The 17,760-nt window shown below is 48.1% G+C and overlaps 2 protein-coding genes across 8 annotated transcripts in view; both read left to right on the forward strand.

The window, feature by feature from the left end:
• Positions 1 to 11,334, forward strand: part of SLC47A1 (solute carrier family 47 member 1) — a 46,364-nt gene extending 35,030 nt beyond the window's left edge. For 4 of the 6 annotated variants that reach the window (XM_015118789.3, XM_077970521.1, XM_077970522.1 and 1 more), the window contains 3 exons: positions 3,673 to 3,767; positions 4,982 to 5,060; positions 9,634 to 11,334. In XM_015118789.3, coding sequence (XP_014974275.1) covers positions 3,673 to 3,767; positions 4,982 to 5,060; positions 9,634 to 9,860 — 401 coding nt within the window. In that variant the 3' untranslated portion in view covers positions 9,861 to 11,334. The remainder of the gene's footprint in view (positions 1 to 3,672; positions 3,768 to 4,981; positions 5,061 to 9,633) is intronic. The other 2 variants (XM_015118791.3, XM_077970523.1) reach the window with 1 other exon arrangement.
• A 1,215-nt stretch (positions 11,335 to 12,549) lies between these two features.
• Positions 12,550 to 17,760, forward strand: part of LOC114673075 (multidrug and toxin extrusion protein 2-like) — a 35,423-nt gene continuing 30,212 nt past the window's right edge. For both annotated transcript variants that reach the window (XM_028836111.2, XM_077970527.1), the window contains exon 1: positions 12,550 to 12,641. The gene's annotated coding sequence lies outside the window, so the exon portion shown is untranslated. The remainder of the gene's footprint in view (positions 12,642 to 17,760) is intronic.

The following is a 17,760-nucleotide window of genomic DNA, read 5'->3' on the forward strand; positions in this document are numbered from 1 at the left end:
CTCCGCAGCCTCCACCTCCCTCCTTGCACAGCCTTAGCTCTGTGCCTGTGGGTCTCCTCACAAGGCCATGCACGTGGTCGGTGTGAACAGCACAGAAGGAAGAGGGTGGACTTAAGCACTTTCCCACATTTGGAAGAAAAAACGTAATGAACAGCATCTGAAATTACCAGAGCTAATCGTTTTAAAAAGTACAGAAATAAATGACTGCCCAGCTTTGATTTCTAAAATAATAATTTGGAATACATTGGCAGTTAATAAATGATGATATGAAAACCTGGACATTTATCTTTGGGGTGAGTAGTGACCGACTTAAAGCGAGGCTTGTTTTGATCCATTTGTACTTGGCAGGCTCAGAGGTGGAGAGAAGTCAACTGATAGCTACAGGGAACTTCCAGTTCAGTATGTTCCTTTATGTGGCACATTTTTCTCAAGTTCAATAATATTTTAATTAAAAATACAGGAGTTGTTCAAAGAATAGAATTGCCAATGCAAAGTTCATTGGGCTTGCATGATAGTGCAGAAAATTATTTAGCTGAGTTTCTGGTATGATTCATGTTTTGGGTTTGCCATTGCCTAGCTAATACAAATATTATAGGAATCTTAATTTATTTTTATTTTTAAAGTAATGTATTTTATGTAACACAATATATCTAAAATATTATTGCAACAGGCAATCAGTATAAAATATTAAGAAAATACTTTAAATTCTCTTTTTTATGTTATATCTTTTAAGTTTTAAATTGACAAATTATAATTGTTTGCATTTATGGGGTACAGAGTGGTATTTTGATATATGTATAGAATGTGGAACAATTAGATCAAGCTAATTAACATACTTATCACCACTTTTTTTAATGGTGAGACATTAGAAATTTACCTAGTTAATTTGAAATGTACAGTACATTGACTAATCACCTTGGTGTGCAATTGATCTCAAAACTTATTCTTCCTGTCTATCAGAAACTTTGTACCTTAACAAGTCCCTGTTCCCACACCCTCCCCTCCTTGCCACCAGTCCCTGGTAACCATCATTCTACTCTACAGAGTTCAACTTTTTCAGAAGAGGAATCTACTTTATTCCCTTGTTTCATTTTTTACAGATGGGGTCTTGCTATGTTGCCCAGGCTGGTCTCAAACTCCTTGACTCAAGTGATCCTCCCACTTTTGCCTCCCAAGTATCTGGGATTACAGGCATGAGGAACCTGCTTTGAAATATAAATCCATCTATATCCCAGGTGCTGTCCTTGGCTCACCTATTCATTTAACAAAATATATCTAGGCCAGGCACAGTGGCTCATGCCTGTAATTCCAGCACTTTGGGAGGCTGGGGTGGGCGGTTCACTTGAGGTTAGGAGTTCGAGACCAACCTGGGCAACATGGCGAAACCCCGTCTCTACTAAAAGTACAAAAATTAGCCAGGTGTGGTGGTGCGCGCCTGTAGTCCCAGCTACTTGGGAGGCTGAGGCACAAGAATTGCTTGAACTTGGGAAGCGGAGGCTGCAGTGAGCCAAGATGGCACCACTGTACTCTAGCCTGGGCAACAGAGTGAGACTTTATCTTAAAAAAAAAACAAAAACAACTAATTGTGCAAAGTAGAAGAGGAAGTTGAGAATCACTGAAAAGAAATGGTAGGGGCCCTGGGGATATGAGGGCTCTATGAGAAGACTGTAGTCAATCCCTCCACCCACCTATTAGAAGAAAGTGTGGTATGAATTGGTTTTGAGTATTGTATCTCCTATGGTATGGTATGCAGTATACCTACACAAGGTGTCTAGGAGAGCATCAGAATTCTGCAGGTTCTCAGAAGCAACCCCAGGAAATCATAATGACCCTCAGAATCCCTGGGAGACTTTGTAAATATGTAAATTCCTGGACCTTGCCCATGAGATTCTAATAACCATCCTACTTTGGGCTCCTAGGTCGGGTCAAATAGAAATCTTTTAAATGATGTGTGCTAAAATTATTGGAAATCTAATTCATAACTTTCAGATTATAGCTGGAGGTAGCTGGTTATTTCCTGTTTAAGATGGTTTGGGTGAGCTTGTAGTTTCTATGTACTGAGAACACTGGATTTGTAAGTGGAAGCCAGTAGCTTGCTTTTACTAATTTTTTATAGGACTAGCAGGTGGCACAAACTATACTATTCTAAGAGCAGGCTAGGCTGGGCGCAGTGACTCATACCTATAATCCTAGTGCTTTGGGAGGCCAAGGCGGAGGATCACTTGATTCCAGGAGTTGGAGGCTGCAGTGAGCTGTGGTCATGCCACTGCTCTCCAGCCTGGGCAGCAGAGCAAGACCCTGCCTCTAAAAAGCAAACAAACAAACAAACAAAAGGGCAGGTTGGTCATACCTGAAAATGTGATTGGTACTAAGAAAACAGAGCTATAAACCCTGTACCAAATCCATAAACCAGGAACCCAGACTAGGCACCTTAACCCTTACATAGATCTGGACAGCTGTGGAAATCAACCAGGACCAACCAAGCAAGACCAGCAAAGGCTGTGTATTCTCAGCAAGGGTGTTGGCCGCCACCACTTGCATTTGGGCAGAGACTCAAAGGCAGGCAAAGGAGTGGGAAAGCGTCACCGTGGATAAAAGGGGAGGCTGCAGGTGTGCCCTGAGTGGAGGTTGTTGATCTGAGGGATGCTGGAGGTAGCTGACTAGAAATGGGCCTCATGTGATTGGTTAGGGGGGGATGTATTTTACTTTCTCTGGTTGGTTCTAAGTTGGAAGTGCAGACCAAAATTAGGGAAGCTGTCAGTTGCTAATCAAGTCCTGGCCATCTGGGGCCAATCGTTACAGTAAGTTACTGGTTAGCTTCCTGGATTTTCACCAGAGGCAATCTTGCTTCCTGCGAGCCTGATTTAGGGAAGGCTGGCTTCCTGGGTTTATTGTAGATAGGGGGTGGGTTCTTGGGCAGGATACTGCACGTTGTGAGGCATAGGTCTGTTTTTATTACGGTCAGGCCCTTGTCTTTTGGTTATTGTTGAAGCTTTTTGTTCTTCCGTTAGTTTACTATTGACCAAAAAACGTTCCTCACCTGGGGTCTCCCTCTGTGCCCTGTGTGGTGCCTTGAGATCCACAGGGCTTTTCCCGCCATCCGTTCCCACCTGGCCTGCCTTTGGTGTTCTCCAGTCATCTCTGGGTGCCCAGCCCTGCTCTGGAAGCTTCCAGCAAAGTCTGTGTCAGAAGCAAGTTAAGGTCCAAGGTCTGGCAGGAACTCTGAGGGAGAGAACATTAGTAATTTATATGGCTAGTGATTTCTGCTTTTTTTTTTTATATGTTAGTCCCCTTTTTTGAGGAAACTAGGGCAGAAGTAGTTGGTCCTGGGAAATTTTAATTTCCTTGTAACTGGCATTTTTCTTAATATTCAAGCATCATAATCAGTAAGGCTAAAAATATCCTCTGAATATTTGTTCCGAAATCCTGAACCAAAAGAGATGGCCCTTTTGGGGGTGGCCTCAGGGAGTACTGGGCTTTCCAGCACCTTCTGGAACCTTCTGGAAGCCCGAGGAGGAGCAGGGTAGAGGTCTGTGGCCCACTGTGGGCTCCACCTCAGCCATGAAAGCAGATATTAAGTATGGCTGATAGAAGTGAGATAGACAAAACATACTCCCCAGGGGCAGCCGGTTTTCTATGGAATTAACTTCTATTAAATATTTCTATTTCTAGGTCTGTGGTCAGGGATCATCATCTGTACAGTCTTTCAAGCTGTGTGTTTTCTAGGCTTTATTATTCAGCTAAATTGGAAAAAAGCGTGTCAGCAGGTAACTATGTTCATTCTGTCCCGGTAAAGGTTCCTCTCCTAGAAAAACAGGATCTGATCTGGCTCTCCCTTTTTTCTTTCGGAAAGTTCTTTTCTCATTTTCTTTATTCTTATCTCACAAATACTATTTTTCTTGTTGTTTTAACTAGACAGTTCAGATGTGAAGGGCCAGATGACCCCGGCTTTATCCATTCCCAGAAAAACAGGGGGCTCCTTTCTTCCTTGTCTCCCATGCCAGGCTGCCACCCTTGTGCAGGAAAATCCAATTTCCGGACAAGAATTATAACTGGAGAGAAAGGCGCGATGCATCAAAGTCATCCTGATGTCGTTTTTATGATTACCAAATGTTTTGTTAAGGTGCTTGTGTGCATCCTTCCCTTCAACTTTCTAGGGTCAGTGTGAGGTCTAGAAATAGGTGGTAGAAAAATGAAATGAGTCGAGGTACGGTGGCTTATGCCTGTAGTCCCAGCTATTCAGGAGGCTGAGGCGGGAGGATCGCTTGAGCCCAAGAGTTCGAGGCTGCGGTGAGCTGTGATTGCACCACTGCACCCCAGCCTGGGTGATGGAGCGAGACCCTGTCTCTACAAATAAAAATTAAAAAAAAAAAAAAAAAAGAGATAAAGTAAAAAGAAGGGAGAGTTCCAAATGATCTTGGTCCCTCTCTTGTCCCTGTCTCCCTCACCCTGTACTGTTCCCATGCCACCTTCCCTCTCATGGACCCCATTTCAACCTTTTCTGTTTCCTTTTTCTTAAGAGACAGGCTCTCACTCTGTCACCCAGGCTGGACTGTAGTGGCAGGATCACAGCTTGCTGGAGTCTTAACCTCCTGGGCTCAAGTGATCCTCCTGTCTCAGCCTCCCGAGTAGTTGGGAATACAGACATATGCCACCATGCCTGGCTGGGTTTTTTTTTGTTTTTTGTTTTTAATTTTTTAGTTGAGATGGGGTCTTGCTGTGTTGCGCAGGCTGGCCTTGAATTCCTGGGCTCAAGCAATCCTCCCTCCTCAGCCCCCCAAAGTGCTGGGATAACTGGTGTGAGCACTGAGCCTGGTCCCATTTCAATCTGTATGAAAGATGACCTGTGAATAAGAGGAGCTTCAGCTGTACATGCCAATTAAGGAAAATGGCTTGGCTTTTCCTAAACTAGACAGTCAAGTAAAATACCTTATTAACACCATCGTGAAGCCTGAAGGACTGACTGAGTTTCATTTTCCAGGCTCAGGTACACGCCAATTTGAAAGCAGACGTGGCTCGGAGTGGGAATTCCGCTCTCCCTCAGGACCCGTTTCACCCAGGTATGATATGACTCCCTCAGCCCTTGGATAGGGCTGTCTAGGTGGGACTGGAGGGGCTGTTCGTGAGACACAGCTAGATTTGCTGCTATGAGCTCTTACTTAAATAGGCCAATAGTGTTTCAGAAACACATGATAAAGTCAAGTAACAACCAATTCAAGGTAAACTGACTTCAAGTTTATTTACTTTAATTCCACACATTAGTAGACTGCTATAGATGACTGAAAGCTCCCCAGTGCCTCCCCTAATTTCTGCAAGCACTTTCCAGGCATTTCCAACACTTGGAGATACTGTGCTTCTACCATAGCTTGGAAACTGACATTTGTTTGTTTTAATGGGGTCCCAGGTGTTCATCGGGCAGACACTTGTGGACTTTAAACAGGTTGTTTGCTTGGACCTTTGCTTGTGATGCACGTCATGCAAATGTGGTTATGGTTTTCTTCAGTCAGTTAAGTAATCCCCGTCCCCCGATTCCTGGCCCGTTAGGCAGTTAGCCACCCACTCCCAGTAATCCTTGCTCCTTTATCATTTAAACCCTTTGATTTCATAGACTGTCTGATATGCTGTCAATGGTCAATTGTGTTGTTTCTGCCAGTTTTCATTCATGTTGTCTAGGCTCCTGTGCTGTGTGTCTGGTTATCTTTGATTTTAATTTAAATTAATTTTTTAAAATAAAAAAAAATTAGGCCGGGCACAGTGGCTCACGCCTGTAATCCCAGCACTTTGGGAGGCCGAGGTGGGCGGATCACAAGGTCAGGAGATCGAGACCATCCTGGCTAACACGGTGAAACCCTGTCTCTACTAAAAATACAAAAAATTAGCCGGGCGAGGTGGCGGGCGCCTGTAGTCCCAGCTACTCAGGAGGCTGATGCAGGAGAATGGCGTGAACCCGGGAGGCAGAGCTTGCAGTGAGCGGAGACTGTGCCACTGTACTCCAGCCTGGGCGACAGAGTGAGACCCGTCTCAAAAAAATAAATAAAATAAAAAAAATTTAAAAAGTTTTTTTTAAATAGAGACAGGGTCTCACTCTGTTGCCCAGGCTGGTGTGCAGTGGTATGATGGTAGCTCACTGCAGCCTCTACATCTTGGGCTCAAGCGATCCTCCTGCCTTGGCCTCCCAAAGCAGTGGGATTACAGGCATGAGCCACCACACCTGACCTGGTTATCTTTGATTATATTCCAGACTTTATATTTGAAAATTGTTCATAGAAGTAACTTCAGCCTGAAAGGATGTTGTCTATTTGTCTTCAGAGAGGATTTTCTTTTGCTTCTTTTGGACACTGAGGGTGACCAGCAGTCTAGGGCAATCTTGGAAATGGAGCTTTCTGCAGCATCCAGCCGACCTGAAGGTGTTCAAGGCTTGGTTTACTTCTTCTGGTTCATGCTTTTTTTTTTTTTGAGATGGAGTCTTGCTCTGTCGCCCAGGCTGGAGTGCGGTGGCGTGATCTCTGCTCACTGCAAGCTCCGTCTCTCGGGTTCAAGCGATTCTCCTGCCTCAGCTTCCTGAGTAGCTGCGATTATAGGCACGTACCACCACACCTGGCTAACTTTTGTATTTTTAGTGGATGTGGGGTGTCACCATGTTGGTCAGGCTGGTCTCGAACTCCTGACCACAAGTGATCTGCCCTCCTCGGCCCCCCAAAGTGCTAGGATTACAGGTGTGAGCCACCGCACCCAGAGTGGTTCATCCTTAAGTCTTGGATGCAGCCCTTTGGGGTTCTAACCTCAAATACAGAAGGCTTGCCAGAGCCTGATTCTTGGTAGGTACCCAAGTCCTCAAAGCCCTGATCAGCGTCTCCGTCACGTGATCTGGATGTAGCTGTCCCTGACCTGCATCCTCTGATCTCTCTGATCTGAATGAACTCTGATCCGAGGCAGCCCTAGAGGCTGGGCGGCCCCTCTGGGTTTCCTTTATCCCCTGGACCTTGCCCTGGTGACTCTTCATTACATCGTTTGCATTCTGATGCCTTCAAGATGATATTTAATTTGTTTTATTCAGATTCTACAATGATCTTCAGGGAAGGGTTGGTCGATGTTTTCCACCATCTTACCAGTTTCCCTGATTTGTGAAACCTGCCTGACAATAGCACTTATCTCTGTTGCCAGGCTGGAGTTCAGTGGCTTCTCACTGCAACCTCTACCTCCCAGGTTTAAGTGATTCTCCTGCCTCAGCCTCCCGAGTAGCTGGGATTACAAGTGTGTGCCACCACGCCCGGCTAATGTTTGTATTTTTAGCAGAAACCAGGTTTCACCATGTTGGCCAGACTTTTCTTGAACAACTCAAGTGATCCACCTGGCTCAGCCTCCCAAAGTGCTGGGATTAGAGGTATGAGTGCTGGGATTTACAGGGATTACAGGCATGAGGCATGAGTGCTGGGATTCCAGGGATTCCAGGCGTGAGCCACTGCACCCGGCCTAACAATGGCACTTACTTCATACTACCCCTCCTGGGGTTGAGAAGCACCTAGGACTGCCTGACCAGGGAAAGCATTTTGTTAAGAGTGAGCTGATATGACTCTGTTCAAAATGATTTTCTTTCAGAACTCTGAGGATATTGCTACATTCCTAACATTCATCCACTTATGCTCATTAGGAAGTGGGATGGCCAAGCTTATTCTTGTGCCATTATGTAATCTGCCTTCATTTTAGGATATTTTCTTATTATTATTCCTTTTTTTTTTTTTTTTTTTTTTTGAGATAGGGTCTTGTTCTGTCACGTAGGCTGGAGTGCAGTGGTGCAATTATAGCTCACTGCAGTCTCAAAACTCCTGGGCTCAAGCAATCCTCCCATTTTAGCCTCCCGAGTAGCTGGGTTTACAGGTGCGTGCCACTATGCTCAGCTAACCCTTTAATATTTTTGTAGAGACCAGGTCTTGCTTTGCAGCCCAGGTTGGTCTTGAACTTCTGGATTCGAGCAATCCTCCTGCTTTAGCCTCTCAAAGTGTTGGGATTACAGGTGTGAACCACCATGCCTGGCCTATTACTCTGACTGTTCTGAAGTGTCTTGACACTAAGTCTAGATGTGAGTCATTATCTGCTTGAAACTGTGAAGGAGAAGCTTTCCCCTTGCCCTCCGATGGTTCACTGAAAAATCAACTTATAATAAGGCTGATCAATAAAAGACATACAAATGTATTCAACCATGCACAAGGGAAGAATCACAGTGATTACCCAACCTCGTAGTGAGGCCCAACACGCATATAACCAACTTTCAGAGGGGAGAGAGGAGATGGGGCATTTGGTGCTTCTGTTGAGGGATAGTAAATGATTACCAGGGAAAATGAATGGACATTTGGCAGAATGAATCAGTTGGGGGCAGGGTGGAGAGATTGGTTCTCTTTGGAAGTCGAATGAACCTGAGAGACTGGCATTATTTTGTGAAAGGTTTGGCAATCATTCTTCTTGGTGGGTTTGTCTGGCTTTTATGTAGGAGGGGGAAATGTCTCTTTCAAGGCCTGTTGATCTCTAAGGAGTTTTTAATTTAAAATACTCATTATAGGAGGGAGCCATATCTTGGGGTTGAAATTCCCTGCACTCCTTCAATACTTAGTAGGCCCTTTGATGTGAACAGTCACATCTTTCTCCCATTCTGTGAATAGCCTTGTATTCTTTCTTCCTTTCTTTTTTTTTGGACACTAGGTCTCTCTCGGTCACTCAGGCTGGACTGCAGTATTACAATCATAGCTCACTGCAGCCTCGGGACTATAGGCATGCGCCATCATGCCCAGTGAAGTTTTTGTTTGTAGAGATGAGGTATCACTATGTTGCCCAGGCTGGTCTTGAGCTTCTGGGCTCAAGGGATCCTCCCACCTCAGCCTCCCAAAGTGTTGGAATTACAGGCGTGAGCCATCACACCCAGCCTTGAATTATTTCTTAGGTTGTTTCTCCTTGTGTTTTGTTCTGAAATGCTTATTAAATTGGTGTTGGCTCCTTGAAAATTTCCCCTGTGAATCTTCTTTTTTTTTTTTTTTGGAGACAGAGTTTTGCTCTCGTTGCCCAGGCTAGAGTGCAATGGCACCATCTTGGCTCACTGCAACCTCCGCCTCCTGGGTTCAAGCGATTCTCCTGCCTCACTGCCTCAGCCTCCCGAATAGCTGGGATTACAGGCATGCGCCACCATGCCCGGCTAATTTTCTATTTTTAGTAGAGAGACGGGGTTTCTCCATATTGGTCAGGCTGGTCTCTAACTCCCGACCTCAGGTGATCTGCCTGCCTCAGCCTCCCAAACTGCTGGGATTACAGGCATGATGGCTCTTGCCTGTAATCCCTGTGAATTTTAATGGAGAGGGCTTCCCTGTGAAGTTTAATGGAGAGGGCTACCTTATTTCTCTAGCTCCTGGGAGAGCGCTCCCTGGAGCACCCAAGCCAGCCCCGGTAGGATCATCGGTGTTTGTGAAAGAGTGAGTGGAGAGGCACTCTGGGATAGGATTTCTTTTATTTATTCACTGTAGCAATAGCGTCCTGAATTAACTTTCTCTCAGCTACTAGCACATATTCCTTTTATACATAGCCCTTTATACAAATGAAAAAAAAAAAAAATCCCTTTTAAGCTGCTAAGGTCCTTTTTCCTCCCAGGGTGCCCTGAAAACCATGAAGGAATTTTAATGAACGATGTTGGAAAGACGGGCGAGGCTCAGTTGGATCAGCAGATGCGCCAAGAAGAACCTTTGCCGGAACATCCACAGGACAGTGCGAAGTTGTCCAGGACACAGCTGGTGCTGCGGCGAGGGCTTCTGCTCCTTGGGGCCTTCTTAATCTTGCTGGTGGGGATTTTAGTGAGATTCTATGTCAGAATTCAGTGACGTGGCAGGAAAGAAAGTCAGGTCAAGTGATGCTTTTGAGCTTACACACAATTCACAGGCCCACCAGTGACAATTTACTTTGAGTTAATGTCATTCAAGTGTGCCCATGGATTCTGAGGGTTGGGAATGCAAAGATACATTTCTCTAAAAAAAGAAAAAGCAACTAAGGTTAAAAGCTATATTGTGGCCCAAGACACTGTCTGAAAGATGACATGAGTAATATAATTCACCACTATCTGAACCAAGGACCAATGTGCTGACTGCATTGGCCAATGGCTTTGCTATTTTTTTAGACACAAACCCAGAAACTCAGTGCTTAAGAATTCATACTGCCTGAATTATGTAAAATATATTTTACAATATATCTTTCCTTGGGCCTTAGATTACTATTCACTGGGCAAATGGTATTTGTTTTTGTTTTAATTTTTTTTTTAATAGACGGAAGTCTTGCTCTGTCACGCAGGGTGGAGTACAGTGGTGCGATCATAGCTCACTGCAGCCTCAAACTCCTGGGCTTCAAGCAATCCTCCTGTGTCAACCACCAGAGTAGCTGAGACTTCAGGGGTGTGCCACCATGCCCAGCTGGCATTTGTTAATCTTCATTTGAGGTCTAGATCTAGGCACTGTGGGCACTGAAAAACAGTCGGGAAATCTTTGGAGCTGTGGAAATCCAGACAAGGACTGCTAATTCCTGGCAGGGGTGTGTGCGTGACCTACTGCAGCCTCAACCTCCTGGGCTCAAGTGATCCTCGCATCTCAGCCTCCTGAGTAGCTGAGACCACAGGCGTGTGCCACCATGCCTAGCTAATTTTTTATTTTTTGTAGAGACTGGGTCTACCTGTTTTTTCCCAGGCTGGTCTTGAATTCCTGGGATCAAGCGATCCTTCCACCTTGCCCTCCCAAAGTGTTGGGATTATAGGCGTGAGCCACCACGCCTGGCCAGAGGACAAAATTTTAATAAAGGTCTTAGCTTAAGTAGTAATCCTACTTCATTAACCTTCCTGGGGCGGGGTACGCACCGATAATTCAGCAAGCCCCAGTACATACTAAGTATGCTCAGTGCTGTGAAAGTGGATTACACCAAATTAAGTCATTCTTATCACACCCAATTAAAAGTCAAGAAGCCAGGGATAAAAGCACCCCAGGCACATAACTTTAATCTAGTAATGTAATTCTCTGCACATCCAGCTGGTGAAACTGCCTGCTGTAAGCTGAGACCAGCTTTATCCATAACTGCTGAGATAACTTGCTGAAGCTCTAGGAATAATTTCGCCTGCCCGGTTGCTCACCAGTTGTAGCTTGCCAGCTCCCAGGACCCTTCCCGGTGCCAATAAACTTTCTCAAAGAGCTATACTGACATTTCTTTTGATAAAACCTCCAGCCTTCTGTGTTGTTCCGACATACCGAGGACCACCTGGTCTACATGGATGCCCTGAACTGCAATTCTTTCTTCCCAAATAAAGCATTAAATGGAGATTTGCCTGTACACGTTTGACTTAGTGCTAGGATGGATATAATGCTCTAGGCATGGCCTTTTCCTGAAATAACAAAATCAGAAAAGTTACCCGCTTTGAGTAAAAAACACCCACGTGCTGATTTTGGTTGGGGCCACCTTAAGGTATCTCTACCCTTAGTGCCTTCTTCTTGGGCCACGAGGCCCAGTCTCCAGGAAGGCAGATAAAGGCTTGCACTGTAGCCCTCGGGGTTGGGCCTGGGGGCAGGGGGCAGACACTGCAGAGGCCCCTCCCCAGCTCCTCATCAGGAACTCTCGAACCCTGTCACCATTCCCCTCGCACAGGACTCCCTGTCCTTCCCCTTGCCAGGTAGGGCAGGGACTCCCCGGGGATGAGAGGAGTTTCCTTCAATCAACAGCCACAGATAGCGGCTGGTCCCACCCCAGGCCGTCAGGAGCAGGGAGGCTGGGGTGTCTGGGTGTCTGGCCGCCAGGAGCAGGGAGGCTGGGGTGTCTGCGAGACCGGACCCCTCCTCTCCCGGAAACACCTGAACCCGCAGCAAGCCCAGGCCAGGAGAAGCATGAAAAGCGCTAGACCCGTACTCCGCGGGGGAGGATGGAATCACCAGCTCCGTCCTGTCTGCCCACCCTGTAGGCATTTTGCTCTTCCAACGTGACCCACAAACTCTCCGGATAAAAACCCGTGTCATCCAAAAGCACATGAGGGTCCTCCCCCGCAGGGACCCCTTCCCCGAGCCCCCTTCATCAGCCCCCAAGGGCCCTCCCGGTCCCCTCCCGCAGGGTTCTGCGGGCGGCATCATTGCACTGGGCGTCTGGAGAGGGTCCGGGTCCGGGCTGGGTGGGGCCGAGCCGTCCTCCGCCCTTCTTCCCCGCGCTGCGGTCCCGCGCCCGCGCCGCCGCCAGCCGCTCCCCGCCTCCGCACGGAGGCCCCCGCGGCCGCCGAGCTCCCAGCCGCCGCCAAGGGCCGGCCCCCATAGCGGCCCGGGCCCTCGGATGGCGCGACCGCCTGCGGGGCCTGCGGGGCGCTCTGCCCCCGAACCTGCAGCAGGCGGCAGCCGAGCTGGCGGCGCTGGCGGGTCCCGTGGTGAGTGCGGCTGCCCGGCGCCCAGCCCGACGCCTCCTGAGCAGCTGCCGCGCGGGGGTGGGCGCGGGCTTCCAGGAGGGAGGGCGGCTGTGAACGCGCCTTGCTTTCTGCGCCTCCGCAGTTTCTTGCTCAGTTGATCATCTTGCTCATCAGCCTCGTCAGCTCCATCTTCTGTGGACATCTGGGCAAGGTCGAGCTGGACGCTGTCACGCTCGCCGTCACGGTGGGTGCCTGATTTCGCCCCTGTAGCAGCTAACGGGCGGCCAAGGTTTAGGATTTGAGCGGTGTCCCCGGGCGCTGTGGCTCACGACGGTAATCCCGGTCCTTTGGGAGGCCCAGGTGGGAGGATCGCTTGAGCTCAGGAGTTCGAGACCAGCCTGGGCAGCATAGCAAGACCCCCGTCTCTACTAAAAATACAAAAATCTACTAAAAATACAACAATTATCCCGGCGTAGTGGCACCGCCTGTGGTCTTAGCTACTCGGGAGACTGAGAGAGGAGGATCGCTTGCGCCCAGGAGATGGAGGCTGCAGTGGGCTGAGATCGCACCACTGCACTCCAGCCTTGGCAAGAGAGCAAGACCCTGTTTCAAAATCGAACACACAAGGCCGGGCGCGGTGGCTAACTCCTGTAATCCCAGCCAGCACTTTGGGAGGCCGAAGTGGGTGGATCACCTGAGGTCAGGAGTTCGAGACCAGCCTGGCCAATATGGCAAAACCCCCCTCTACTAAAAATACAAAAATTAGCCGGGTGTGGTGGCAGGCACCTGTAATCCCAGTTATTCGGGAGGCTGAGGCACGAAAACCGCTTGAACCCAGGGGCCTGAGGTTGCAGTGAGGCGGAATTTTGCCACTGCACTCCAGCCTGGGTAACAGAAGGAGACTCCGTCTCAAAAAAAAAAAAAAAAAAAAAAAGGAAAGAAAAAAAATCAATTTGAATTGTATCATGTCTTATGCATCTTCGTTTACAGGTCTGGCACTGACCTGTGGCTTACCATTACCTGATTAGATTTGGAAGGAGCTTGTGTCAATACTTAGAAAAGGGTAAAACTGAAAAAACTGCACTTTTTTCTATTATGAAATTCAATCAGCAGACTTTTAGGTAATTTAGGTTGTTTGCCATTAATTGGATTACACAGTGCATTCAGCTCCTACCCTTTTACCCTTGTGGAAAAGCCTCTCCCTCGGGTTGAAATCACGCTTCCTGGGACGTCTCTTCCCTGGATTTTGTTAGTGATGTGGAAAGTTGCTTCTTCCTGCGCGTTTCATCCAGGATTTCAGAGAACGTGGGAAACACTTCTGCTGGTGATGGTAGGCGGCTTTCCCCAGTCTCGGAAAATGTCCCCTGTGTCCCTGTGAGGTGGGAACACACCCTAAGAACACGGAGGGCCACCGGAGCTTCTCATTTGGCTTCATGGGAGAGAAGACCTTGCCAGGTAGAATCAGTCACATTTTATTTACAGGTCTGTTATTTGGTGAGCTAATTGGGTTAAGGGACATTTTTGCTTCCTTTGAAACTTTAGACTGGGGCTCTAGGAAGAGGCACGAAGGCAGAGGAGATTCGTATACATGGCTGGTGGGGACATTTCCTGCTGTGTCCCTGCAGGGCCCAGGATTGGGGTCCAACTTTTCTGATCACTGCTTGCCAACCATCACTGCGCCCAGGGCGCTCCCTCGGTTCACTTCTGAGCCGTCTGTCACTCCTCCCTGTGGATGACGTCTAATGGCCAGTCAGCTGCCTCGTTCAAGAGGACTCAGCACCTGGGTGTCCATTCTTCTCCTCTCCCCGCTTCTGCTGTCATCCCTGGGGCGTGGGCCCGACCCTGTGGCCCACAGTTACAGCTTTCGTTTTTGAAAGGGTTCAAGACCATGTAATTGGCTGAAAATGTCCACATAGGTACAATGACCAGATAGCCACCTACTCTTAACCTAGGATTGAGAAACTGGGGACTTCACCTGGAGACTTCGGGGTCTTGTTTTAAGAGCAGGAGGATGCACTCGGTGTTAACGAAGTCGGCCCAGTAGGGAAAGCAGCACAGCATGAGGATGAGGACTCCTCTCTGCATATGATCCCCACGCGCTTGAGGTTCTTGCCTCCAAAGGACTTGAGGAAACAAATGCGCTGCTAACAGCATATGCCGGGCAGGCCGAGGCTGGAGGCCCGCACCACAAGCAGCCCCTCCCAGGGGTGCCCGCCTTCTGCCCCGGCAGCCCTGTTTCCCATCATCTGCTCCCGCCTTCCCCACCAACAGCTGACAGCATTGGGGGAGCTTCTGAGCCAGGGACAACCAGTGAGCCAGCTGGCCCCTGTGGCATTTGACACGTGTCCTGGGACAATGTGTCCCTGCTCCCAGAAGCTGGGACTGTTAGCATGGAGGGTATAGGCAGCAGAAACTGAAGCTTAGAAGAGAGTTTTCAACATTGGGGGAGACAGATGCTGCAGGAGAGCGTGTGCTGTGGTAGAAGGTGAAGTTGTGGGGGACTCTGAGGGCCAGGGATACTGGGGGAGGGTGCAGAGGAAGAAAAGCACACACTGTAGGCTGAGAAGGGCGGCTAGGGAGGCGGCAAGAATTTTGGGGGGTGGTAGGTCATGGAGGCCAAGGCAGTGCTCTAGAAAGCAGGGATGGCTAAGTGGATTAAGGACGGCCAAGGGCTTACCTGAGGATTTTGTCACAGGAGGCTGGGAAGAGGCCAGGCCCAGTAGGCTGGGCAGGAACGAACAAGGCATCAATGGGAGCTGAGTCAGGAGTACAGGCCAGGCCTGAGTACAAAGAACACCTTCAAGAAGCTTGGCTTGAAGGAGGCCAAGAGGGAAGGAGGGGTGGTGGTGAGGGAGGGCGATTTTAGGGTATGGGAGACCAGACTGGGAGAAACAAAGGACAAAATGCCCTTGAGCAGGTGGCCCCAGAGGACAGCACTAGTCAAGCTGACTCTGCTGTTTTTTTGTTTTTGTTTTCGTTTTTTTGTTTTTTTTGAGATGAAATCTCGCTCTGTCGCCCAGGCTGCAGTGGTGAGATCTTGGCTCACTGCAACCTCTGCCTCCCAGATTCAAGCGATTTTCCCAATGCAGCCTCCTGAGGAGCTGGGATTACAGGCGTCCACCACCATGCCTGGCTAATTTTTGTATTTTTAGTAGAGACAGGGTTTCACCATGTTGGTCAAAATTGTCTCGACAACTTAGTTGAAATACCACTGCCCTTGGTCCAAGGCGGAGGAGTGCAGAGCCCCTTATACGGAACGGGCTACAGAAATTCCTGTGGTTAGGCTGGGCACAGTGGCTCACGCCTGTAATCCCAGCACTTTGGGAGGTTGAGGCGGGCAGATCACCTGAAGTCAGGAGGTCGAGACCAGCCTGACCAACATGGCGAAACCCCGTCTCTACTAAAAATACAAAAATTAGCCAGGTGTGGTGGTGGGTGCCTGTAGTCCCAGCTACTTGTGAGGCTGAGGCAGGAGAATCTCTTGAACCCGGTAGGCAGAGGTTGCAGTGAGATATTCTAGGAAGAGAACAGACTAATTTTTAAGATAACTGTGAAAACAAAATTTTTTACCTTTAGACAAATGTTCATAATATAAAAGGATTAACAAAAGTGTTTTTTTAAATAAAAGAACATTTATTTATATTCCACCTTGTTCCACAAATAATTTGAACTAGTTTACACAAACACTTCCCTAAAAGAAGGATAAATAAATAGCTGTTATAATTGGGTCAAAGAAACATGGGTGGAAAAGCCTGGAGCCGGGGGTGAGTTGGCATGGGATAGCCTGGAAATCGTGCTGAGGTTTTTTTTTTTTTTTTTTTTTTTTTGAGACAGAGTCTTGCTATGTCGCCCAGGCTGGAGTGCAGTGGCCGGATCTCAGCTCACTGCAAGCTCCGCCTCCCAGGTTTACGCCATTCTCCTGCCTCAGCCTCCCGAGTAGCTGGGACTACAGGCGCCCGCCACCTCGCCTGGCTAGTTTTTTGTATTTTTTTTTTTTAGTAGAGACGGGGTTTCACCGTGTTAGCCAGGATGGTCTCGATCTCCTGACCTCGTGATCCGCCCGTCTCGGCCTCCCAAAGTGCTTCGATTACAGGCTTGAGCCACCACGCCTGGCCCGTGCTGAGGTTTTATGGAAGCCTTGATTTGCGGGAAGGGCAGGCCTGGGTACTGAGCCTCAGCCACATTCCCCTTGACCCTCAGAAGGCAGACACCACGACATGGAGCGTGGTAATCTGGGCAGCTTGCCGCCCGAGACAGAGTAGCAATTTTTGTTCCATCTTTTATAAAGTTATGTGTTGTAAGCAAGAGGTGTAACGTCAGAGCTGAGTTTGATAAAAGCTTGTGACAGCGGAAGCCGCAGGGCCCAAGGCCGTGGTCCTGCTTACATGGTTAGACTGAGTCCTGGGGGAGAGTAACACATTTCTCATTTCTTTGTGCTGGGAGTATTCAATATCTTCTTTTCTTTTATTTCTTTCTCCTTTTTTTTTTTGAGACAGGATCTTGCGCTGTCACCCAGACTGGAGTGCAGTGGCACAATCACAGCTCACTGCAGCCTCAAACTCCTGGGCTCAAGTGATTGTCCCACCTCAGCCTTCTAAGTAGCTAGAACCACAGTTGTGTGCTACCATGTCCAGCTAATTTTTTTTTTTTTTTTTTAAGACAGAGTCTTGCTCTGTTATCGAGGCTGGAGTGCAGTGACTCACTGCAACCTCCATCTCCCGGATTCAAACGATTCTCCTGCCTCAGCCTCCTGAGTAGCTGGGACTACAGGCATGTGCCAACACACCCGGCTAATTTTTGTATTTTTAGTAGAGACAGGGTTTCACTGTATTGGCCAGGCTGGTCTCGAACTCCTGACCTCAGATGATCCACCTGCCTCAGCCTCCCAGAGTGCTGGGATTACAGGTGTGAGCCACAACACCCGGCCAATGTCCAGCTAATTTTTAAAAGTTTTGTAGAGATGGGGTCTGGTCATGTTGCCCAGGCTTCAGTATCCTTCCAGCTATTTGAAGCTATCTGTGATTGTTTACTGCAGTCATCCTGCAGTGTGGTGAACACAGGCCTATTCCTTCTGTTTAACTGTAACTTTGTATCCTTTAACACATCTCTTCCTATCCCCTCCATCCCCCTTACCCTCCTATGTGACTTTTTTTTTTTTTTGAGACAGAGTCTTGCTCTGTTGCCCAGGCTGGAGTGCAGGGGCACTGTCTCAGCTCACTGCAACCTCTGCCTCCCAGGTTCAAACAATTCTTGTGCCTCAGCTTCCTGAGTAGCTGGGACTACAGGTACGTACCACCACTCCCAGCTAATTTTTGCAGTTTTAGTAGAGATGGGTTTTGCCATGTTGACTGGGCTGCTCTTGA

The sequence above is a fragment of the Macaca mulatta genome, chromosome 16, assembly GCF_049350105.2.
Source record: "Macaca mulatta isolate MMU2019108-1 chromosome 16, T2T-MMU8v2.0, whole genome shotgun sequence".
Taxonomy (NCBI): Eukaryota; Metazoa; Chordata; class Mammalia; order Primates; family Cercopithecidae; genus Macaca; species Macaca mulatta.